At 32.7% G+C, this 22,030-nt stretch overlaps 1 protein-coding gene across 1 annotated transcript; it reads right to left on the minus strand.

The window, feature by feature from the left end:
- Positions 1 to 2,188: 2,188 nt before the first annotated feature.
- Positions 2,189 to 22,024, minus strand: LOC134264146 (stimulator of interferon genes protein-like). The gene is made up of 5 exons (XM_062746444.1): positions 21,747 to 22,024; positions 21,407 to 21,505; positions 16,326 to 16,555; positions 4,651 to 4,891; positions 2,189 to 2,292 (listed from the first exon to the last, which is right to left on the minus strand). The coding sequence occupies exons 1-5, from the start codon at positions 21,958 to 21,960 to the stop codon at positions 2,189 to 2,191; spliced, it is 888 nt and encodes a 295-aa protein (XP_062602428.1). The 5' UTR covers positions 21,961 to 22,024.
- Between the last annotated feature and the right edge of the window lie 6 nt (positions 22,025 to 22,030).

Below are 22,030 nucleotides of genomic sequence, written 5' to 3' on the forward strand. Positions count from 1 at the left end.
CCTACTGCAACACTGGATCTCAGTTTATGGTCTCATCCGAAGGACCGGTCTCCATGGCCACAGTGGAGATCGAACCCGCAACGTAAGGATCAAATCCTTACCTTGCGACTCTAGTGCAGACGCTCTAACTACTGCGCAACGCGGACGACGCGACATTGAGAGAAGGATGTCGTTTATCTTGGCAATTTTTAAACTTGTGTTTTGAAAATTTGAATGCATAATTTTTTTACTCTACTTAATGAAAGGATATTTAATATTTGGCTTTTTGAAGGCATTTGATGCTAAGGTTAATTTTCTATCTAGTTCAGAGTGCGAACCCCTTCTTGAATCATTGGTATGTACGAATTTCGGGTCAAAACGGCTTAATTCAAGTGATTTAAAGGCTAAATTTTTTTAGAAAACAGGTTCTCATTCAAAATGCATTGTAACTGAAAACACTAGCTGCAATAATGTAGCCCTCTCCCTTTTTTTTGGGTGAGGGCTACAACTCCTTAGGATCTCCGTAGTGGTGCAACTGCGGAAGCGATTCACTCCCGCATGGATTTCGGCTCAAATTGACAGTAAACGGCTATTTTATCAACATGTATTACCTGGAGTTCTTAAATGTAGTTACCCAAGACATAAATCGATGCAAAAATATAAAGAACAATCCATAAATCGGTTATTTTTCGTGTATGTCAACATCACAACTTAGATTTATCCGCCATGTTTACTGACCTTGACATATTTTATTTTGGGACAGCCCATGAGATTAAGGATCTATAGGGAGCAGATTTCTTTGGAATTACCTTATTTTAAGCCTAAGTATCGCTGTTTACGAAAAAATAACACATAGAATGGTTTTATTTATCGATGTTTAGCGATACTGTTCATAACAATTATTGAAAATTATTTTATAAACACCGACACTTGCTTTGTTGATTTATTCTAAATTTCAAGCGCAAGTCTCATTACGTCACGCGTGAACTGTCATGGCTGCAGAGTAGACAAGGCAGGTAACCACGCAGATTGATTTTACATGGTTTTCGCGTTAAACGGGCTATGTTTGTCGACAATGAATAAAAATTTCATCTTATTAGAAGTAAGTTGAATGTAAAAGCAATTTATTATGCCTGCGGTCGCCCGTATTTAAAAAATATTTTTGCACCATTACGGAGATGCTGTGGAATTGTAGCCCTCTCCAGAAAATATCAGATAAAAAAAGCGGAGAGGGCTACATTATTGCAGCTATGAAAGCACATGAGCAAAAACAAATTAATTATACAATTCAAAATTGACAAAGGTGCAGTTTAGTTAGAGGTTTGCATTAATATACACTAAAATAAACAGGCTATTAGGGATCGATTTTCTGCATATTAAGTATACAAAGAGGTATCTTCTTTTGTCTGCTTACATAAAAAAGATAATGAATATACAAAACTTCAGTAGATTTGATTATTTCAAATTAAACTGAGTACATGTAAGCTTTAAACTTATCTGAAGGTAACTTGAAGTTTAGAGTTGTGATATATGATTGCTTGCTCCTTCATGAAACCTGTCCCCACCTCTGTATACACAAAACTCACAATTTGTATAGTTTAAATAGTATTTTGAGCAAGATCCTCTTTAAATTCTTCACATTTCATTTCTTCCTCATAATTTGTATTTTCATGTGTATTGAAGTTATCTAACTAATTACACAATCGATATTGAAGATATAAATATTACGGGTGCTAGTATTGTTTGAAAATTGGAATTATTAAAGGTCAAAAATATAATCTACACTTTGTACAAATAAATCATCTCCAATTTATTTAAATTTAGCAATCGTTAAGTGAAGTGTTATTCAATACATCAGGTATGTGACAATTATAAAAAGAAGACAGATAGCTGTATCTCTTCAGGTTCATTTCAAGTGAAAAGTAATAAAGATTCCGTCACAAAATTCTTATATTAGTGAACATAATCAAATGATGATTTGAAATGCATGTTAAGAAACTGTTGTACATATACATGAGATATTTTTATATGAAAAGAAAGACAAAATCAGACTCCTGGGCGCATTATCGGTATAGTTTGTAGTTTGTCGGAATAACCAAAAAGATCATTTATCATTTTCATTATCAGTAAAATTGCCATAGAGGTATAAAGTCAAAGCAACATGATAAAATATTCAGTTAAAACATAAATCTTTCCATTTTGTGCAGATTCATGGTTCTCTGTCGTCTTCGACTAATCTACTTCCAACGTCGGATCCCATTCGGATGTTTTTAATTTCGTCCATCAAATTGTCGATGAAATCTATTTTATCATCTGAAAAAAAAAGAAAGAATTATTAAGACTGTTATGCACCCGTTAAGGAATTTTTCTGTTTGTCCGCAAAAAATCCAACATTGAGTGGATGGGGCTATATGGCTTTCATATTTCAAGATATTCCTTGTGATATGTTTTTTCTTCTGGTACCACCAAATTTGATCTCTTGACCTTCATGTTGGAGTTTGAACTACTTTTAAAAATTATACACTGTACCACACTTTAACCTTGGCCATTAATTTTGAACAGTTGGCGCAAGGTCTTTCTTTCTTCACTTGCGTACGCATTGTAATAAGACCTTTCAATGGGTAATAATATGTTTGACCTTTTGACCTTGACCTTAGAGTCTGACCCACTTTCGAAAACTTTTACCGTGGCAATAACTTTTGAACAGTGAAAACTAGGGCTTCCAATTTTCATAGTTGTATTCCTTGTACGAGGGTTGTTCGAAAAGTTCGTGGACGATATCAATCTTGGTGGCACTACTTTCAAGAAATTTAAAATATGCTTAATACCATGTGTAAAAATATTTGTTTTGTTGATTCGTGAAGTTTCATTTCATTCGATTTAATAGAAATAAAATTTACTTTATTTTTGCCGGCTGTTCAATCCATTTCTTAATGAATAAAATATATTTTAAACTAATTTACTTCTTTTAAAATCAACATATTTCTACCCGCGGAGCATACTTAACGGCAATGTATAAAAATACTATCCCTGTACATTTCCACAGTTTAGTTCAAAAATCACTTATTAAGAACCCTTTTCTAGCACTTGAAATTCATTTTTCTAAAAAATTGTTCTCGTTGCATAATTTCCTTTGTCAATATTTTAATTTCTTTTAACTTAGCTGTGCTTTCTCAAGATCAGCAACTCAGAAGCGCCTATAGATAAGTCATTCCATGACGTTCCAAATTTTTAAAGTTAGATAAGATTTTATCAGATAAACCGTTTTTTTTATTCCTATAACATTTTTAGAGTTTATTCAGGATTTTCCCTTGTATAACACAAAATTGAATCAATATCTGCTCCTCCACGACGTTCAACAATGTCATCGTTTTTCTCGCTTTCAATGAGAACTACATGTACCTATCTTCCCAAAATGATTTTTTTCAGTGAATCAAAATATTAAACCATAATTTGGTATATGAATCAGTATAACTTAATTTAAAAGTCTATGATTTTTTTCTCCATTTTTGTTCCATTTTACAGAGAATATGAATACAGAAATTGTCATATTTATTTCTTGTGACGTTTGTGAATTACTAAATTTTGACCTGTTCTGCTGTCCGATTTTTGCAGTTTTAAATTCTGGATAGGTTTGAAATAAATCATGATGCTTTTGAAAATTTTAATAAAAGTCATTTGAATTTATTGTTAAAATATTTCTACTAAAGGAGATGGGTGAACTTAGCGTGCAAAAAACCCACAAGCTTCAGATATATTAGAATCATATTCAAATTGTGATTTTAGTATTTAGAGTAAAGTTCTCATCATTGATTTTTGTAAAATCATGGTAAACAAAAAGTTTTGAGGAAAATTTTTCGTTAAAATTTAATCTTTTATAAAGTAAAATAATGACCATTGACCTTAGGGACTTCAAGTTTTTCTCGAAAAGATACGAAAGTTATGTCATAAACTTATAATTTTAAGGTACAGTGGGTCACTGCTCCATAATTTTGGAAACCAAAATATGTATGTTTTTATGCAAACTTTGAGGATTACCTTTCAAAAAAATGGAGAGAAGACCCACTCATAACGAAAAAAGTGTTATAGTGTGGAAAAAATGACTCGTTTTGTCCTCTTTCGTGTGTTTATAATATTTCATAGGCAAATAACTTCAATTTTCATGAGATTTGTGCAAGTTGTAGAGATTTTACATAAAGTATACTTTAATGTTAGATGAAATATTAAGGAAAATTTTGATATAATTGAGATTTAATTTTTCACCTTCATGTTTGTCAAGTTATGGGCTTATCTCTCGTCATGTTCACCCATCTCCTTTGGTTAGTATATGACATCAAATAAAAAAAAGATATGACAGGAGTCCACGAACTTTTCGAACAACCCTTATACATGTAACACTTTCGGTTCCAAGACTTTTGACATTGAATTTGGAGTTATGATGTGCATTTGAGAAAATTCATCCCTCGCCATAAACTGCCATACGGGGGCATCAGTGTTTCACAAACATGCGCCTTGTTTTTATTTATAAATACCTATGTATCTTTATTTATATTAAGGGGATTCTGAATAACAATTTTGAGCTTTCTTAATCTCATATCATAAGCGAAATAAATAAATATACAACAAAAGTTAACCTGAAAAGAATATTTTAAGTACATTAAATATATTTACCTTCATATAGAATTGGGACACAACAGTCTCTAACATCCTCTAGCTTATTTTCTTTTCTTGGGACATTTCGCAATATAGTTTGAAGCTCCTTTTTAAACTGTTCAATTTGTTTGGTGAATTGCTGGTTATTCAATCCAGCAATATAGGATTCATGCATATTGCGCAAAGTTCGTAGAGGTGCTGCAAATTCTCCCATGAAAAACTCTACAAATTCTTTAGGTTCACTTGGGTGTTTAGGTTTCTGTATGAATTAAAACAAAAACATATGTAGCATCTCCAGTGGAATACTAAAAACAGTAAGGATTACAGCGATGCACATCTAAATAATCAAAACTCTATAACTGAATTGAATTCCGATCCCTGCTTAGCGGAAATATGATATACCGTGTCATGCTTTAAATGTTTCGATGCAAGGTTTTTATGCCGCCGTAATCAAAAATTCGGGGGAGTATAGTTTTTGCCCTGTCCGTCTGTTTGTCCACAAAAAAGTTAATCATGATCATAACGCAGGAATATTAAGGCTTTCTACATAGGCAATTTAGCCACATATGATCCACATATGTATTGCCTTTCATATGAAGATCATATGTGGATCATATGAGAATCATATTTATATACAATCATATGAGAATCATATGTGGCTAATCATATGAGAATCATATGATTACACATATGTAAATCATATGAAGTAATATACATATGATTCTCATATTAAAAATCCTGCATATGAGAATCATATGAATATTCTGACAATAATCATATGAGAATCATATGAAACTGATCATATGAGAATCATATGTAACAATGTTCACTTATTTGTCCTTGTTATACTCAGGTAAAATTCATACGAATGTTTTGACTATAATCATATGAGAATCATATGAAACGGTGATCATATGAGAATCATATGAAACATATGAGTGTTCACTTATCTGTCCTTGTTATACTGAAGTAAAATTGCAATTTCAATAATATATATCAAAAGATAAATTTAAATGTACATTAATTCAAAAGAATTTGTTAATAGTAATTAAATTATACGTAAAGTTCTACTCTGTTTACCCCCTTCCCCCTCCCTTCCTTTCTAAAACATTTCACAATTTTTTTTTTGATAATGCATTTCCCAGACAAACTTGATAAAGTATAGATCAATTTGCCTTTCATTTTAAATCTTTTCGGTTTTGCTTAGTTCTTTAAATTGTAAAATTAAAATATTTCCGCATTTTTTTCAAGGCCGGTTTCGTCTTTTATCGGATGAAAATATACGTCCTTTTTGACGTCACTGCTGCAGAAGACGTGTTGGGTGTTTGGAAAAGGCAAGTGATCTTCTAACAATATTATTTTAAAGACTTTTGATTCATATTGTTTCAATATCATTTCATTATGGTGCGTATGAACTTTCTATATAATATTCTTATTACTTCAATACTTGCATGCATTTCGTAAACCTAACGTTCGTGATCTGTAAGTAAGTTTGGATAAAATTTGTTTCTGAATGAATGTAAACATTACATGTTAGGCTAAAGGCATTACTACTTTTTAGAACTTGTTTTCGTTTTGTTACGTACTGATATGAAAGTGAAAGTAGAAACCTTGTATGTCAGTTGGCGTTATGTATGTTGAGATCGTTATCAAGTCCGGATTCCTTCTTCAAATTAATGACAAAAAATGTTTGTTTTTATGGCCTATAGATGCATTCGGCAACTTGAGTTCAGTTAGATAGAATGTTCTATCGTTAAAATGATATTGTCCTACGGACCTGGTGAGGGCCTGTCCCGAGACACAGTTAGATTATTCTAACTAGAGTTCAGTGTCACAGTGCTGTTTTTTTTCAGTCCAAAGAGTCCGAAGCTGGTAAGACTGGCGATTGATCTTGAAGCTGATTTGACAGACGATTGCATCAATATTGAAGGTAAAAATAAATACTTGCAATAAAAAATCAAAGTATCTGTAATGTCTCTTTAATTCTTTATGACAAAATATTTCTTTATTATTTTTTTTTTGTTCTTTTATAATTCTACATTGTTTGCATGGCTTCATCAAAAATAAATTCAACTCAACTCAATACTCTAGAAATTTTATTCTACATTATATGCTGGCTGTAAAGGCTATGAAACTATATAGTATACAATAACTTTTTGGGGAGAGGGGGGATAAATTGGATTTTTGAATTTCAACTAAAAATTTATAACAGTGACGGTATAAATACATGCATGTGCATGTGTGTTGAAAGAACATCAGCTAGCTAATCCATTGAATACTTACATCTATGTATTCATTGACTGACAATTATTTTTTCCCCCCAACACTAGTGAATGGTGTGCGTGCCTATAGTTTCGGGTTAAATGTTAGATATATTTAAGACTATAGAGAACCTACAAAATTAAAGACTATAGAGAACCTACAAACTTGTACTCTCTCTTTTTAATAGTTTAAGTTTTAATTAAATGTATTCTTAGAAAATATCTACTGTGTGAGACTGCGAGTATTTGTCTTACAGGTTCAATATACAGTCAGCCTCTCATAAGATAAAGAACAAATCCCAAGATCCAAGGCTTGCTTCAAAGTTAAGGTAACTACACACTGTTAAATAAACTTTGTTATAGTCTTCCCAAAAGTTTGGGATATCTTGGAATCACAATGTCTGTTTTTCTGCCTGTCTACTTGTCTGTAGTATTTTTTGTCCAAAAATAATATACATGTATTTGTATCAGAATCTTCTTAATTTTTTGACAATCTGAATTAATATATACAGTTTAAACAATCCAAATTTAATTGTCAAAATAACAAAAAATTGCTTTTTATGATTTTATTATGAAGCATATCTTTCAATAGTGTAATTGTTTTGCAAATTACATCATAGGATTCCTCAAAACACCTAGTATAACATATATAACATTAGTTTTATCTTGTATCATATCTGTGTCAGTGAATTGGGCATACATTTGTTTGCTGATTATACCTAAGTAACTTTTATAACTCATAGAATTTAAGAATTATTTTATTTTTACTTTTGAAATTTTTGTAGAAACTATTCTGAGCCACAAAGAAATTGTTCAGGAAGAGGAGAAGTGGTGGATATTTATTTTTGGTATGGTACAGTTCAAAGAGATTTTCAAAATGGTCATGGAAGATCAAAGGGAGGACAACTGAAAAAATTGAAAGATACAGAAGGAAAAAGAACAAGGAAATATATGGAATAATTATGAAATGGGGAGGATGTACACAATCTTGTCTGAATTTGAGCTGTGAAAATTTCCCATATTCTTATTGTATGCTGGAATAATCAATAACTTGATTTTTCATAAATTTACAAATAGAGAATACATGACAAATGTTATTGCTGATATTTCAATTTTGCTTTGGACACTTTCATGTCATATGGTATTTTTATACATGAACTAATTATGTTATTCATTTGTACATGTACAGTATACATGTTTAACTACTAAATCACTTTGCTGAAATCTTATAATTTATACTCATGTTAGAATATGTTAAATACATGTATCGACAAATGCTTCTGACTTGTTTGTATATTTTCTTGTTTAGAATGTACACTGTGAAAGATAAGTTATTTCTCTTGATGAAAATAATTTTATCAAAAAAGTTGTGCAAGCATTTTAAGATATTTTAAAATATTTAACCAATGGAGATAGATCATTGTAATGTAATGAATTTTCATCTAAAGCAGAAATATCTGATTTTCAAATGTGTACAAGAATGTGAAAAAATATTGAAAAACAACACACAAGTGTTTCATATGATTTACATATGATGTCATTTTCATATGATTCTCATATGTAAATGGCTTGAAACACACTTAAATCATTCATATGAAAATCATATGTAGTTATTTTCATATGATTCACATATGTGGATCATATGTAAATCATATGATTTGCTTCATATGATTCACATATGATGCCCTTTTTCTATGATTCTCATATGAAACCAATCATATGAGAATCATATGATACTCATATGAGAATCATATGTGGGTAAGTTGCCTGTGTATGAAGAAATCAACGGAATATAGACGTGGAAACACCCCCCCCCCCCCCCCCCCCCCCCCCCCCCCCGAAAATTAAGTACTGAATTAAGCTCGGTCTCATGAATTGACACTCATGTGATAAATGCACAGTTTTTGTAGTGAATGTCGGTAAAAAACAAATTTCAATATCGCAAGGTCATACCCTAGTTGTAATTAAAAGTTTAAGATGTGAATTGTTTCGATTATTCTGCATACTTTGTACTTTCTGGAAAGTGCTGCTGCTTTAAGGACCCTCTCTACACAAGTGCAAAATGTTTTTTGGACATTGAGGAAAATATTTTGCACAAAGGTGTTAATATTGAGCTTATCTATTTAATTTTCATTATATGGTACGTGGCATTTACCACCAGGAAAAATGTTCAAACACAACACATATCAGTGAACAGAAATCAAAGTTGTTTACTTCCACATAGAAAATACATGTAAGTAACATGTTACATTAATTTATATTGGTCTTTTAAAATGTTCAGAAAAAAAAAATAGAATCAGAACTCTCTTGTGTGCAGTGTAGAGAGGGTTCTTAAAAAGAATTCGCATTTTAATTAGTTTAATTTCAAGTAAATTGACTCATGTCGAAATATGATAGACCTTTACCAAGTATTTTGTGTACTTACAATTACTAAGTCACACTTTCGATTTAAAGAGAGCAACAGCACTTTTCAAATTAAGGAACCCATTAAGTGTATAGCCATACGAAAAAGCGATTTAATTAGGCACCTCGATATTAGATATGCCAAATCTGTACACAAAAACACAGTAAAATTAATTAAATACGTTCTATCGATAATAATTAAATAATCGCACTAAACAAAGCTTTTATATTTGTGTTGATAGCCTGTCTAAAATCTGTACATAATATTCTGTTTAATAATAAAATGCATTATTCACTGTTAAAATAAAATACGAGGGCTGTTCAATAAATAATGTCCTTAGCTCTATGACACACAACATAGAAATCATATGACATAAAGCTTGACTTAAATTTATCTCATGATTGAATTTTAATGATTTGATTACACAGTTCATGTGACACTTTTAATCACATAGTTTCATTGTGAGAAGCTGGAAAACAAGGGCTATTCGAGACACTGCATTAAAAATGAATGGTAAAGAATCATTAAACTAGAGTAAAATTAAACGCTTCATTAAAGCTGTTGTAAACCTTGTTAAGAATCCCAAAGAAGTATTCACTGAAATATGTCAAATTTACAGCCACCAATGTCTGTTTTATAGACACATGAGCAGATGATTTTCAATAAGCAAAAATAATATAATGGGCATCAAAAATGGGTACCGTCCTTGGCAACAAGGACTTATAACAAGCAATGTACTGTTTGCCAAAATTCTACAAATTTTGATTGACTTTAAAACAGATTGCAAATTTGATAGGCATAATTCTGGAGCCAATTCACACTGTTTTTAAGAAACATTTGACATTAAAATAGCTAGATGCTCAATGGTCATCCCATGTTTTCAAAAATGAGTGAAAAAGACAGCGTGAAAGAATATCTACCATTAATTAAAAAAAAATCAAAAATCAAACATCCTCGTTTGTCTGAAATTCTTCAATTGGTCATTTGCAAAATTATACTGTTAAAAAGCATTCTGATTGTATATGTACAAGAACTCTGAAGTCGACATCAAAAAGATGCTTGAGTTTCTGATTGACAATATCTATGTTGTTTTCGGAGACCAGGTCTTTCAACAATCTATTGGAATTCCCATGGGTACCAATTATTAGCAGACCTATTTTTGTATTCATAGGAAGCACAATTTGTGCAAAATCTTACGCGTGAAAAGAAGAAAACACTTGCCGTGGCCTTCAACTCGACATTTAGATACATCGACGACGTACTGTCAATTAACAATGGTAATTTCCATTCTTATGTCTATATGATATATCCTGGTGAGCTTGAGATAGAAGATACCACAGAGTCTGACACCTCTGTTTCATATTTAGATATTTTACTTGAAAAAGACGTCAATGGTAATCTAACAACCAATCTCTATGACAAACGTGATGACTCTAACTTTTCTATCGTCAACTTCCCTTACTTGTGCAGCAATATACCTTCATCACCTGCATTCGGTGTTTACATATTTCATTTGATTAGGTACACAAGAGCATGCTGTACGAATGAACAATTTCTACAACGAGGTAAATTATTGACAACCAAGTAGATGAAACAAGAATATCAGCAGTCTCATTTAAAGTCATCATTTCGTAAGTTCTATGGTCGATACAATGACCATGTCAGCAAATAGGATTTTTCATTGAGTCAAATGCTGACTGACGTTTATCATACTAATTGTTAGTCCATTATTTATATACTGAATTGACGACGGATTTTTCCGTTATTTCCCGATCATGACAAGGAGCACACGGCGGGTGTGACCGGTCAGCAGGGGATGCTCACTCCGCCATGGCACCTGATCCTATCTTTGAAGGTCCGTGTTTGCTCTGCTCCTATTTTGTATTATTTTATGGACTTTTGATCTGGAATACTAGCTGTTCATTATCTCCTTATGTTTCATTCATACAGATAATGAAACTTGAATCCATTGCTTTAAACCCTCGAAGCTCATAACAAATTTACAATAAGATGCACTTGACAAAAACAGCAAAGATCTGAACAAAGCAAAGAAGTACAAAATAACAAAGAACAGTTTTAGAGCCATTTTCTAAAATATTAGTGGTCTTGTTGTTCAAATTCTCATTCGGGGGTGTTTAGAAAGCAATTTTGTGCAAAAAAAAATCGAAAGTTTATAAAAGGAAGGAACCAGAATCAGGAATCCACTAGATTAAATCTCTTCATTACAGCGTCCAAACCCACACGCCATATAAAGTAAAGGAGTTTTGGGATCAAGTTTACAGAAAGTTAATGTTTTGTCACGTCAACAATATTCGACATATCTTTCACCCTTTGACTTGTTTCGTCTTCCAAATTTGTAAAAAAAAAAAAAAAAAAAAAAAAAAAAACCTCTCAGAAAGAAAAAACAAGTCCAGGAAATCATAGGATCTGTCATATTCAAGAATACGAAGGGTCATACTCAAAAATATGTTCTAAAAACAATCAGAAATTGAATAAAAATTTTACGGACAAGTTTTAATTTAAAAAGAATATTTAAATGAAATCATTAAGAAAAATCATTGAAAAGCGTTTTTGACTCTTTCCGAGCATCGAGGACATTATCTAATAAACATTCCTCGTTTATACTTGATCTGCCTCTCACAGCACATAAAATACGCCATTTTTAACAAAATAACGTCATGTCGATAAGTTTGTTATGATCATAGATTTGTTTATAACATGTTCTGTGGGATATAAATGGCAACCATTTTTAATGTATTGATAAGTTTTGTTGCTGTTAATTATGCTAATACACTTTAAAGATGCAAATTATTCGGTCACCTGATTAAACTCAGGTGACCTATTGCTATCTGTTTTCGTCCGTCGTGCGTCGTGCGTTAACATTCGAACATTTTCAGCTTCTTCTCTGAAACCACTGAACCAATTTCAGCCAAATTTGGCATATAGCATCTATGGGTGAAGGGGAACAAAAATTGTGAATTTCATGGTCCCTTCCCCCCTGGGGGGGGAGGGAGGGGAAAAACCACTAAAATTAGTGCAATCTTTAAAAAATCTTCTTCTTTACTCCTGGACATCAACCAGTCAAACTATTGACATGATTGTAATCAGCATTAAGTCTTCTACCAAAATTTTGAAATTCATGGTCCCAGGGTCAGGGGTTCTAGTGCTAGGGCGGGGCTAAATATGTTATATAGTGAAAATGCATTATTTCTTTGAAATTCTTCTTTTCTACTCCTTGGCATTAAATAGATTAACCAAGTGCATAGTTGAATTGGAAACGACTGCCTCTTCCAAAATTGTGAAGTTAAAGACCCCAGGGTCAGGGGTTATAGTGCTAGGGCGGGGCCATATAGGTTATTATTGTGAAAATGCAGTAATTCTTTGATATTCTTTTCTGTTTGCGGGCATTAAATAAACTTACCAAGTGCAAAGTTATGTTGAATAAGGCTGCCTCTTCTAAAATTGTGAGTCTAGTGGCCCCAGGGTCAGGGGTTCTAGTGGCAAGGCGGGGCTATATAGATTATATAGTGAAAATGCATTATTTCTTTGATATTCTTCTTTTCTGCTCCTGGGCATTAAAAAAACTAACCAAATGCATATTTATGTTGAATAAAGCTGCCTCTTCTAAAATTGTGAATCTAATGGCCCAGGGTTAGGGGTTCTAGTGGCAGGGCGGGGCTATATAGATCATATAGTGAAAATGCATTATTTCTTTGAAAATCTTCTTATTTGCTCCTGAGTATTAAATAAACTAACCAAGTACATAGTTATTTTGAATAAGGCTGCCTCTTCCAAAATTGTGAATTTCATGACCCCTGGGTTGGGTGTTCTGGTGTTAGGGTGGGGTTCTATTGATTATATACATGTAGTGAAAATGCATAAACCCTTTAAAAATCTTCTTTTCTGCACCTGGGTATTAAATCAATGAACTGTGTACATAGTTATGAGGAGCAAGGATGCCTCTTTGAGATTTGTGAATTTCAGGGCCCCTGGGTCAGGGCTTCTTGTGTTACAATTAGGGCGGGTCTCTAATGTTTATATAGTGAAAATGCACAAATTCTTTGAAAAGCTTTTCCTTTGATCCTGGGTATTATGGCAATGTTCTTAGTATATATTTATGACGAAGAACGCTGCTTCTTCCAAAAATGCTTAATTTCCTGGCCCCTGGGACAGAGGTACTTGGGAGGGGGTCTGAAAATGATTTGATGCTTTGAAATCTGCACTTTGGATTTAATCAACATGATGAAATAAAATTTATAAAATTTCCAAAATTTTGAAAGATGTGGCCCCAGGGTCAGTGATTCCTGTGGGATGGGGTGCACAACTGATAATGATAAAGTGGAAATGCATTTTCTCTTTGTTGCTGTGATCTACATGTACCTCTGGGTATTACTAACCAAAGTTAACATGCTGAGTGCATAATCATGATAAGCAATGGTGCCTCTTTCAAAATTGTGAATTTCATGGCCTCTGGATTAAAACATGAATCAAATTCAATTGTTGGAAAGTTGTTGCATGATACTCAGGTGACCTATAAGGCCCATGGGCCTCTTGTTTTCTTTTCTGTTTTTATGAGGAATAACTATTTCTAGGTTATGTTACAGTAAGCATTTGACGTATAAATTAGACCCCAGCCCTTTTATGCAGCCTTAACAATGCTTTGAACTTTTGAATGAGTGGTGCTATGGCTTTCATATTTCACAAGTGTATTCCTTTTGAGAAGAAATACCATCAAATTTGAATAAGTGACATTGATCTTGGAGTTTGTCCAAATTTTACAAAATAATTTAAACTTTATCCTACGCCATAACTTTTGAACTGTTGGTGCTAGGACTTTCTACATATGTATACAAGTATAATTTGTTGTCTTCCTTTTGAACTTGACTTTTGAGTTTGACCCACTTTTTAAAGAAAACTTTAACCTTGGTCGTAATTTTTGAATTTTGATGCTAGGGCTTTCATACACCATATGTGTATTTATTGTGATAAGATCTTTCAGCGAGTAAACTTTTTCTTACGTTTTGATCTTGAACTTTGAGTTTGACCAACTTTAAAAAATCTGTAACCATGGCCATAACTTTTGAACTGTTGGTGCTTCCAAAAAAAATAACATTGCATTTTCATTTACTATTTCGTTTTGCAACCTACATTTCATTTTATATTTATATATTTTGTATTCCACAATTGATATGACATTATTAAATGAAAATGCAATGTTATTTTTTTTTAAATCGTCTTTGTATCAGTATTATGTAATAGCAAAGAGTGCAAAAAGTGTTAAATCTAACTACTATCTTTTAAAAAAGTTAGCAGACGAATTATAATCTTTATTTTTCTATATATGTTGTAATTAAATTGATATTTTATCTATATATCTATTTAATATGAAATGTTTTTCACTGAAATATTTATGTCTTTTTGTGAAAATGAAATATTAGTTTTTCTCTATCATAAACTTTTGTAAATTGAAAATTGAAAAATATACCGATCCAGGGAGCTCCTGGCACCCCAGGTGAGGTATTAACCGAGGGCTTCTGAGGAAGTTTTGCCTCAAAATTCGTTGTATGTTATTGGAAATAAATATATTTAAAAAAAAACAAAAAAAAAAACTGTTGGTGCTAGGACTTTCTTACGTTACATGTGTATACAAGTATAATTTGTTGTCTTCCTTTTGAACTTGACTTTTGAGTTTGACCCACTTTTTAAAGAAAACTTTAACCTTGGTCGTAATTTTTGAACTTTTTTTGCTAGGGCTTTTATACACCATATGTGTATTTATTGTGATAAGATCTTTCAGCGAGTAAACTTTTTCTTACGTTCTGACCTTGACCTTTGAATTTGACCAACTTTGAAAAATCTGTAACCATGGCCATAACTTTTGAACTGTTGGTGCTAGGACTTTCTTACGTTACATGTGTATACAAGTATAATTTGTTGTCTTCCTTTTGAACTTGACTTTTGAGTTTGACCCACTTTTTAAAGAAAAATTTAACCTTGGTCGTAATTTTTGAACTTTTGATGCTAGAGCTTTCATACACCATATGTGTATTTATTGTGATAAGATCTTTCAGCGAGTAAACTTTTTCTTACGTTTTGACCTTGACCTTTGAGTTTGACCAACTTTGAAAAATCTGTAACCATGGCCATAACTTTTGAACTGTTGGTGCTAGGACTTTCTTACGTTACATGTGTATACAAGTATAATTTGTTGTCTTCCTTTTAAACTTGACTTTTGTGTTTGACCCACTTTTTAAAGAAAATCTTAACCTTGGTCGTAATTTTTGAACTTTTGATGCTAGGGCTTTCATACACCATATGTGTATTTTTTTTTGATAAGATCTTTCAGCGAGTAAACTTTTTCTTACGTTTTGTCCTTGACCTTTGAGTTTGACCAACTTTGAAAAATCTGTAACCATGGCCATAACTTCTGAACTGTTATGCTAGGGCTTTCTTACTTCACATGTGTACATAGTGTATTTATTGCGAAAAGACCTTTCAGTGGGTATAAATTTTGTTGATATGTTGACCTTGGAGTTTTACCCACTTTTTAAAAAAAACTTTAACCTTGGCCATATCTTTTGAACTGTTAGTGCTAGGGCTTTCACTCTTCACATGTGTATTCATTGTGAAAAGACCTTATGGTGGATTTTAAATATTTTTGACCTTTTAACATTGACCCTAGAGTTTGACAAACTTTTATAAAAACTTAAATTTGAGTTGTTAGAACGTCTGCTCTAGAGTCGCAAAGTAAGGAGTCGATCTTTACGTCGCGGGTTCGAATCCCATTGTGGGACGTGGAGACCGGTCCTTCGGATGAGATAGTATAAACTGAGGACCCGTGTCGCAGTAGGTGCTGGCACGAAAAAAATTCCTCATTTTTTTAAAATTATCTTTTACCAACTCAAACTGTTTGAAAATAAAACACAATGAAAACCCCATGTTATTGATTAAACATAGTAAATTTATATTCTCTAAAGAAAAGGTGAACAAATGCAGTATAAAATCCCCCCAAAATTTAGAAAACTTACTTTATATATGCCATACATATTCACATCAAACTGTCTTCTCACACCTGCAACACTGGATTCCACTTTACGAACAGATCCAAATTTTTCTATGCCGTATTTTGAGGACTCAATCTCATCTAGTGAATGAATCGTTTTACCAGATAAAGGAATGAACTCGAACAACTTTACAACACACTTTTTAGGATCGACGCTTATTTCCTTCATTTTTTGTTCACATCTTTTTTCAAGTTCTGAAATAGATATATTCAAATTGATTTTCTCGCAGACATCTCTGAAACTCATGGTATTATAGATTTTGTTACAGTCCGACTGAAAATTATCACATAGTATTTAATAACATGATTTTGAAAAAGAGATAGTTTTAATTAAAGATGAAGTTAATTTTACTACAACACATACTCTAGTACAAAGTAATTGTTTAGTTCTACAATACAATCCACAACAATTGAACCAGGTCACCATGACCAAAAGATGCACCAAGGTCTGAATGTAATACATTACATTAGATATGTAGCAAGAGATATGTGGATATGTGTATACTTTTTCACAGGATGAAGCAGGCCTGATTCACAATATTTATACGTAATGTTGCAATGGCACTGTATGTAGAAGGTAATAAAAACAATTGTAAGGGACATATTGTGGCCGATTATCAAAACATGCATCCCCCTCAGTAAATGAAACAAGAACCCGTGGGCCGAATCGCTCATCTGAACTCATTGGCTACAAAAAAGAAATCAGCTAGGTGATCGCAAATAATCCCCTCCCCCTAGATGGGGGTGGGAATTTTTTTTAATTGAATCTACATTAACTGAAGATACTTTCATATTTTCTACACTAATCATAGCTTTAGAAGATTTTTTCATTTGTTTCTGAATTAATATGACTAATCATAAATTTGCTGTTCTTGGTACTAAGAAGATTTTAACGATTTATCCATGTATTCATGTATTGATCAACCAGTATGTCCTCCCCCAAGGATCATGATTTGCTACCTGAGAATGCTTACAATTAAATAACATAAATCTTGGTTAAACCGTTTAGAAAAGATTTTTCCTATATACATGTTTTTCAGATTTTTCCTAAACCTTTGATCGATCATTGTGGCCCTACCCTATCCCCAACGTTCATGATTTGAACAAATTTGAAACTATGCTACATGAGGATGTTTATATATAAATAATAACAAATATGGATGTATTGTTATTGAGAAGTTTTTTAAGGAAATCTCCTATACCTGGTACATCTCCTTGTATATAACACTTTTATCGCTCATTATGGCTCCACCCTACCTCCGGGGGTCATGATTTGAACAAACTTGAGAAGAAGATGCCATTAATTTTTCACTAATTCGTAATTACTCTTCTTAGGGAGAGGGTGTGGAACTTCGTTTGAACAAACTTGAATTCCCTTTACCAAAGGGATATGTTTTATTTTCGCCAAGTTTGAATAAAATCGGCGTAATGCTTCTAGAGAAGATGAAGAAAATGTGAACAAGTGTACTACAATGACAACGACAGACAACGGACAAATTTTGATCAGAAAAACTCAATTGAGCCTTTGGCTCAGGTGAACTAAAAATAGACTTTTTAAAATGAACAAAGTGTAATGAACATGTATATTTTCCTAAATACAAATTAGATTTATGGGCTTTATGAAGAGAAGTTATTTCATTAAGTTCACTTTTGCATGCTCTATTGATTTTATTTAGTTAAAATGACTTGAAATGGGATTCATTCTTTACTATTTTTAAATTTATATGTAAATTATATATTTTAACACACATGGTTTATTTAAGGAATCACTGTCTAGTTTTGAGAGTATGCCAGGGCATCAACAATAGTGGCATACTCTCAAAACTAGACGGTGATTCCTTATATTTCGATTTTTTACTTGAAATAACAATCTTAAAATAAATCGAAATACCGTCTAATTTAGTGGATTTGAACGCATGAGGCATTCCATGTTATTTTCCCGCCCCATGACGTCAAAATTTACTATAAAAAAATAGTCCCATACAAACACGAAACAATTCTAATGATTATTTAGTTATACTGCAGTCAAATATCAACATTCATAAGATAAACAACAAAAGAATTTTATATTACGATCAAAGCAATCTTGCTAACTTTAATTATATATGTGACCTAGATTTAGGTTGTCAGAAGCACGAACAAGTGTATAGGCCCTAGGCCACTTCTCCGCCGCTATATTGAATGCAATGTTGCAGTTGATGAAACGGGAGTTGGTCGGCATGGTCAGGAAACAGAATTGTGTGTGTTAAAACAACAGAGAAGGTAAATTGCGTAAGAAGTTGGATGGTAATGACTGAGGGACGATGTCTGGTTTATGCAAGCTATTCCCACTTTCTGAAAATCAGGTACAAAAAGGTGAAATTTCATGTGGGAGTAGGTGGAATTTTGTGTAAACAAATAATTAACTATGTTCTTAAATTTAGGTATTAAGTTGCTATTTCTTGTAAGATCTTTTTATTATTTCAATAATCCGAAATAAATCATATTTTTTTCATTGATAAATTCATTATTTTCGGTCTTTAAATGTACAAAATACAGGTAAATCTAAACATCCATTGTTATTTGCAAGTGGGAATAGGTGGAATTGCGATTTCAAAAAGTGGGAATAGCTAGAAGACACCCGATGTCTGTATCGGATGATCTATGTGACAATGCCGATTTCTCCACGTGGTTTAGGTGGGCTGTTTACCATGCATGTTTACGGAAGTGAGGTTCTCGGTCTCGCGAGGTCTCAGCGATAATGGACAGCGTTGCACTAGTGAATTGCTTTTGATCCGAAGATAATTCATTATTTAATCTATTTGTAAAAAGATATATCATATCTAATTACTTAGTACACAATTAAACAAAACATCTTTTTTTCTTCAGTGTTATATACGCCACTAATATAGAGAAATTTACATGCCACAGGAATCACGGTGAAATAAACAAGATTCACTTTTGTAGTGTTTATCATACGGAAAACAATTGGAAATGGAAATACTTTAAGATATTCTTATTTAAAATCAAGTTGTATTAATCAATTGTAAAATTTTGATTGACTAATCGATTGTTTGTATGTCGCCTTGTTTTTTGTCAAACCCAACGGACTCGCAAATTTCACTTTAAATTGCCGAGCACTTGGCGAAGGAACAGTTGCTTCATTATTTATATTAGCAAAGGTAAGTCGCGACTATGATTCGAACACACGGGCTTCCGATCACTGAGCAAGCTCTCCACCGATTGGGCTTACATGACGGCCGTACAGTTTTTAATTCTGTTTGCAGTTTAAAAAAAATGATAATAATGGTATTAAACATTATCCCCTAGCACAGAGCTGATGGAGATATAATGAAGCAATCCTGTAAGGGTGTGTTTGTTGGTTTGTTATGTCCTGTGCGAATCGTATGGAACGTCAGTTGCATCAGGATCGATGTCAATCATCTTCGCTAGTCAAGGGTTTCTCCTCATAAATCCTTGGCCTACAGTGTTCATAGAAATCGGGATTTTATTCCAGATTTCTGATTGGATTTCAGTACACCCAGGTCGACCAATCAGCAATTGTTTTTTGTAAATGACGATATTTGCGTTCGGGATACATCTTTACTCTTTAATCTCGGAAATGAAAAACGCAAGTAAACAACGATCCGTAAGATAATATTCAATTCTATGAATAGCCATGCTATATTGAAGCTTCAGATTTGTTCTATAAATAATGAATAAACATAACTCAATTAATGCTTCTTAATTAATCTTGAAAAAACTTCGATTTAATTTTTTTAACACGTGTCTTTATTTCTGGCGATGACGCAATCTGTGCGTACCTGATAGATTCGAGATCACGTGACGGAAAACAATCCCGTCTTTTGACTTCACCGTATGCCAAGGGTTTATGTGGAGAGGAGCGTATCAGAAACCCTTGGTTAGCGAAGATGGATGTCAATATGCTCTCTTGATTTATGGATATGCCCTTGGCACGGGGAATGATGCTCCGCTTGCGATTTTCCACATTTCATTTTTAAAACAGATTTTTATTATAAAGATCATATTCTTTTGTAGTTAATTTTACACTCCTAAGAATTTATTTATCATGTACAATGATAAAGTTGACATAATATGTGAAAACACTATATAAGCTATTACATTCAAATGCAACTGGTACACACGGCACAAAATTAAAGAGATATATAAAAGAACATATGAATATTTTATGCTTAAATAGGTGAATAAATCCAATTTAAAACTGAAAGAAGATATTCGTTAGGCTGGAAGGTTTTCAGCGTTTCCTTTGAACTCAATCTAGTTCAAAATTATCCTTGAAATTCAGGAATTAAAAGGATATACATTAATGTAGGGTTAATGCACAATAAAATGATTTTCAATAATCTTCTATGATCATCTTAACCCTGCTCTTGGGTCTGGTGACTAAATAACATATTATTGAATCGCCAAACTGCCATCTATAATCCACTGCATCTACTTTTCCCACGGGCAAATTTACAACTAATTTGGATGAACGAGATGATTTCAGCTTATTGGTTGCATCATTCCTTATTTATAAATCCTCGATATTTCTTACAACACAAAAATTATTCGATATTCAAAGGGATGTTACGGGTATGATAGATTTCAAAGCAAAGACAGGCAACTGATAGACAAGTTGATGTTAATCGAAATTTAGATAACTTCGTTAAAGTAAGTAAATGACGCAGTTTCCACATATGCGTGCTTTAACAATCATATAAGCAAATTTCCTCCATCATTGGTCGCATTCCGCCTGATATCTTTCATACCGACTGTTAGGTCTTTCTTTTAGAACTAAATTCGACTACATTAACTTCTATCTATCTTATCAATATATAATCTCACGCTAGATGTGACAAGTTGACAGGGCATGCTTTCTCTGCCAAGGCGGATGATCCTACTTCTGGAATTTCAAGCGGCCATTTTATGCCCTATTCACACATTTATTTTATTTATAGATATTTTAAGATTGTTACATTAAATTTTAGTCAATAATTGTTCTTTATAAAAAAAAAGTTAAAAGAACTACAAAGACACACTTACCAGTAACAGCATATCGTAAATAATTCATAAAAAACGCCCAGGCTAGACCATACGCTACATTCCCAACTGGAGACAATGACTTCATTGAAACTGGTTTGCCTTAAATGAGAAGTTAGAAAATCAAAGCTATATTTCTAAGCACAGTGATACGTTTTCAATTGTATGTTAAAAAATATCGATGGTATTTTACCAAACAAAAGAAAAAATCAATGTTTTTTATTCTTTTCTTTGTACGTTAAACATTCCGAAAAGGGTAAGGTTTTATTATTTTTTAAATATTAAGAACATGTATTTTGAAAACAAAATATGCAGATTACAGTGTTTTCCTCTACATCATTACCATTGATGATGTCAAGGATTCTGTTTTGGTACCCCTCCTCTTTAATGCTGATGTATGTCACCCAGCGTATGAAGTCCGGAATGCTACTAGGATCTGAATCTATCAATACTGGTATAACTCGGAGCTCATTATCCTCCAAACTGCAACTTAAGACATTTGCCATCCAGAGTGGCATGCACTCAGACTTAGTCATGGACATAGCATTTCCAGACATAAATAAAACCACCCAAGCAGCAGAGGTCAATCTTTGTTCTGTTTCATGAAGGCTCTGGTCCGGCATTACT

Source organism: Saccostrea cucullata, unplaced genomic scaffold (assembly GCF_032062105.1).
Source record: "Saccostrea cucullata isolate Sc308-1 unplaced genomic scaffold, CSIRO_AGI_Scuc_v1 ctg10737, whole genome shotgun sequence".
NCBI classification, from domain to species: Eukaryota; Metazoa; Mollusca; class Bivalvia; order Ostreida; family Ostreidae; genus Saccostrea; species Saccostrea cuccullata.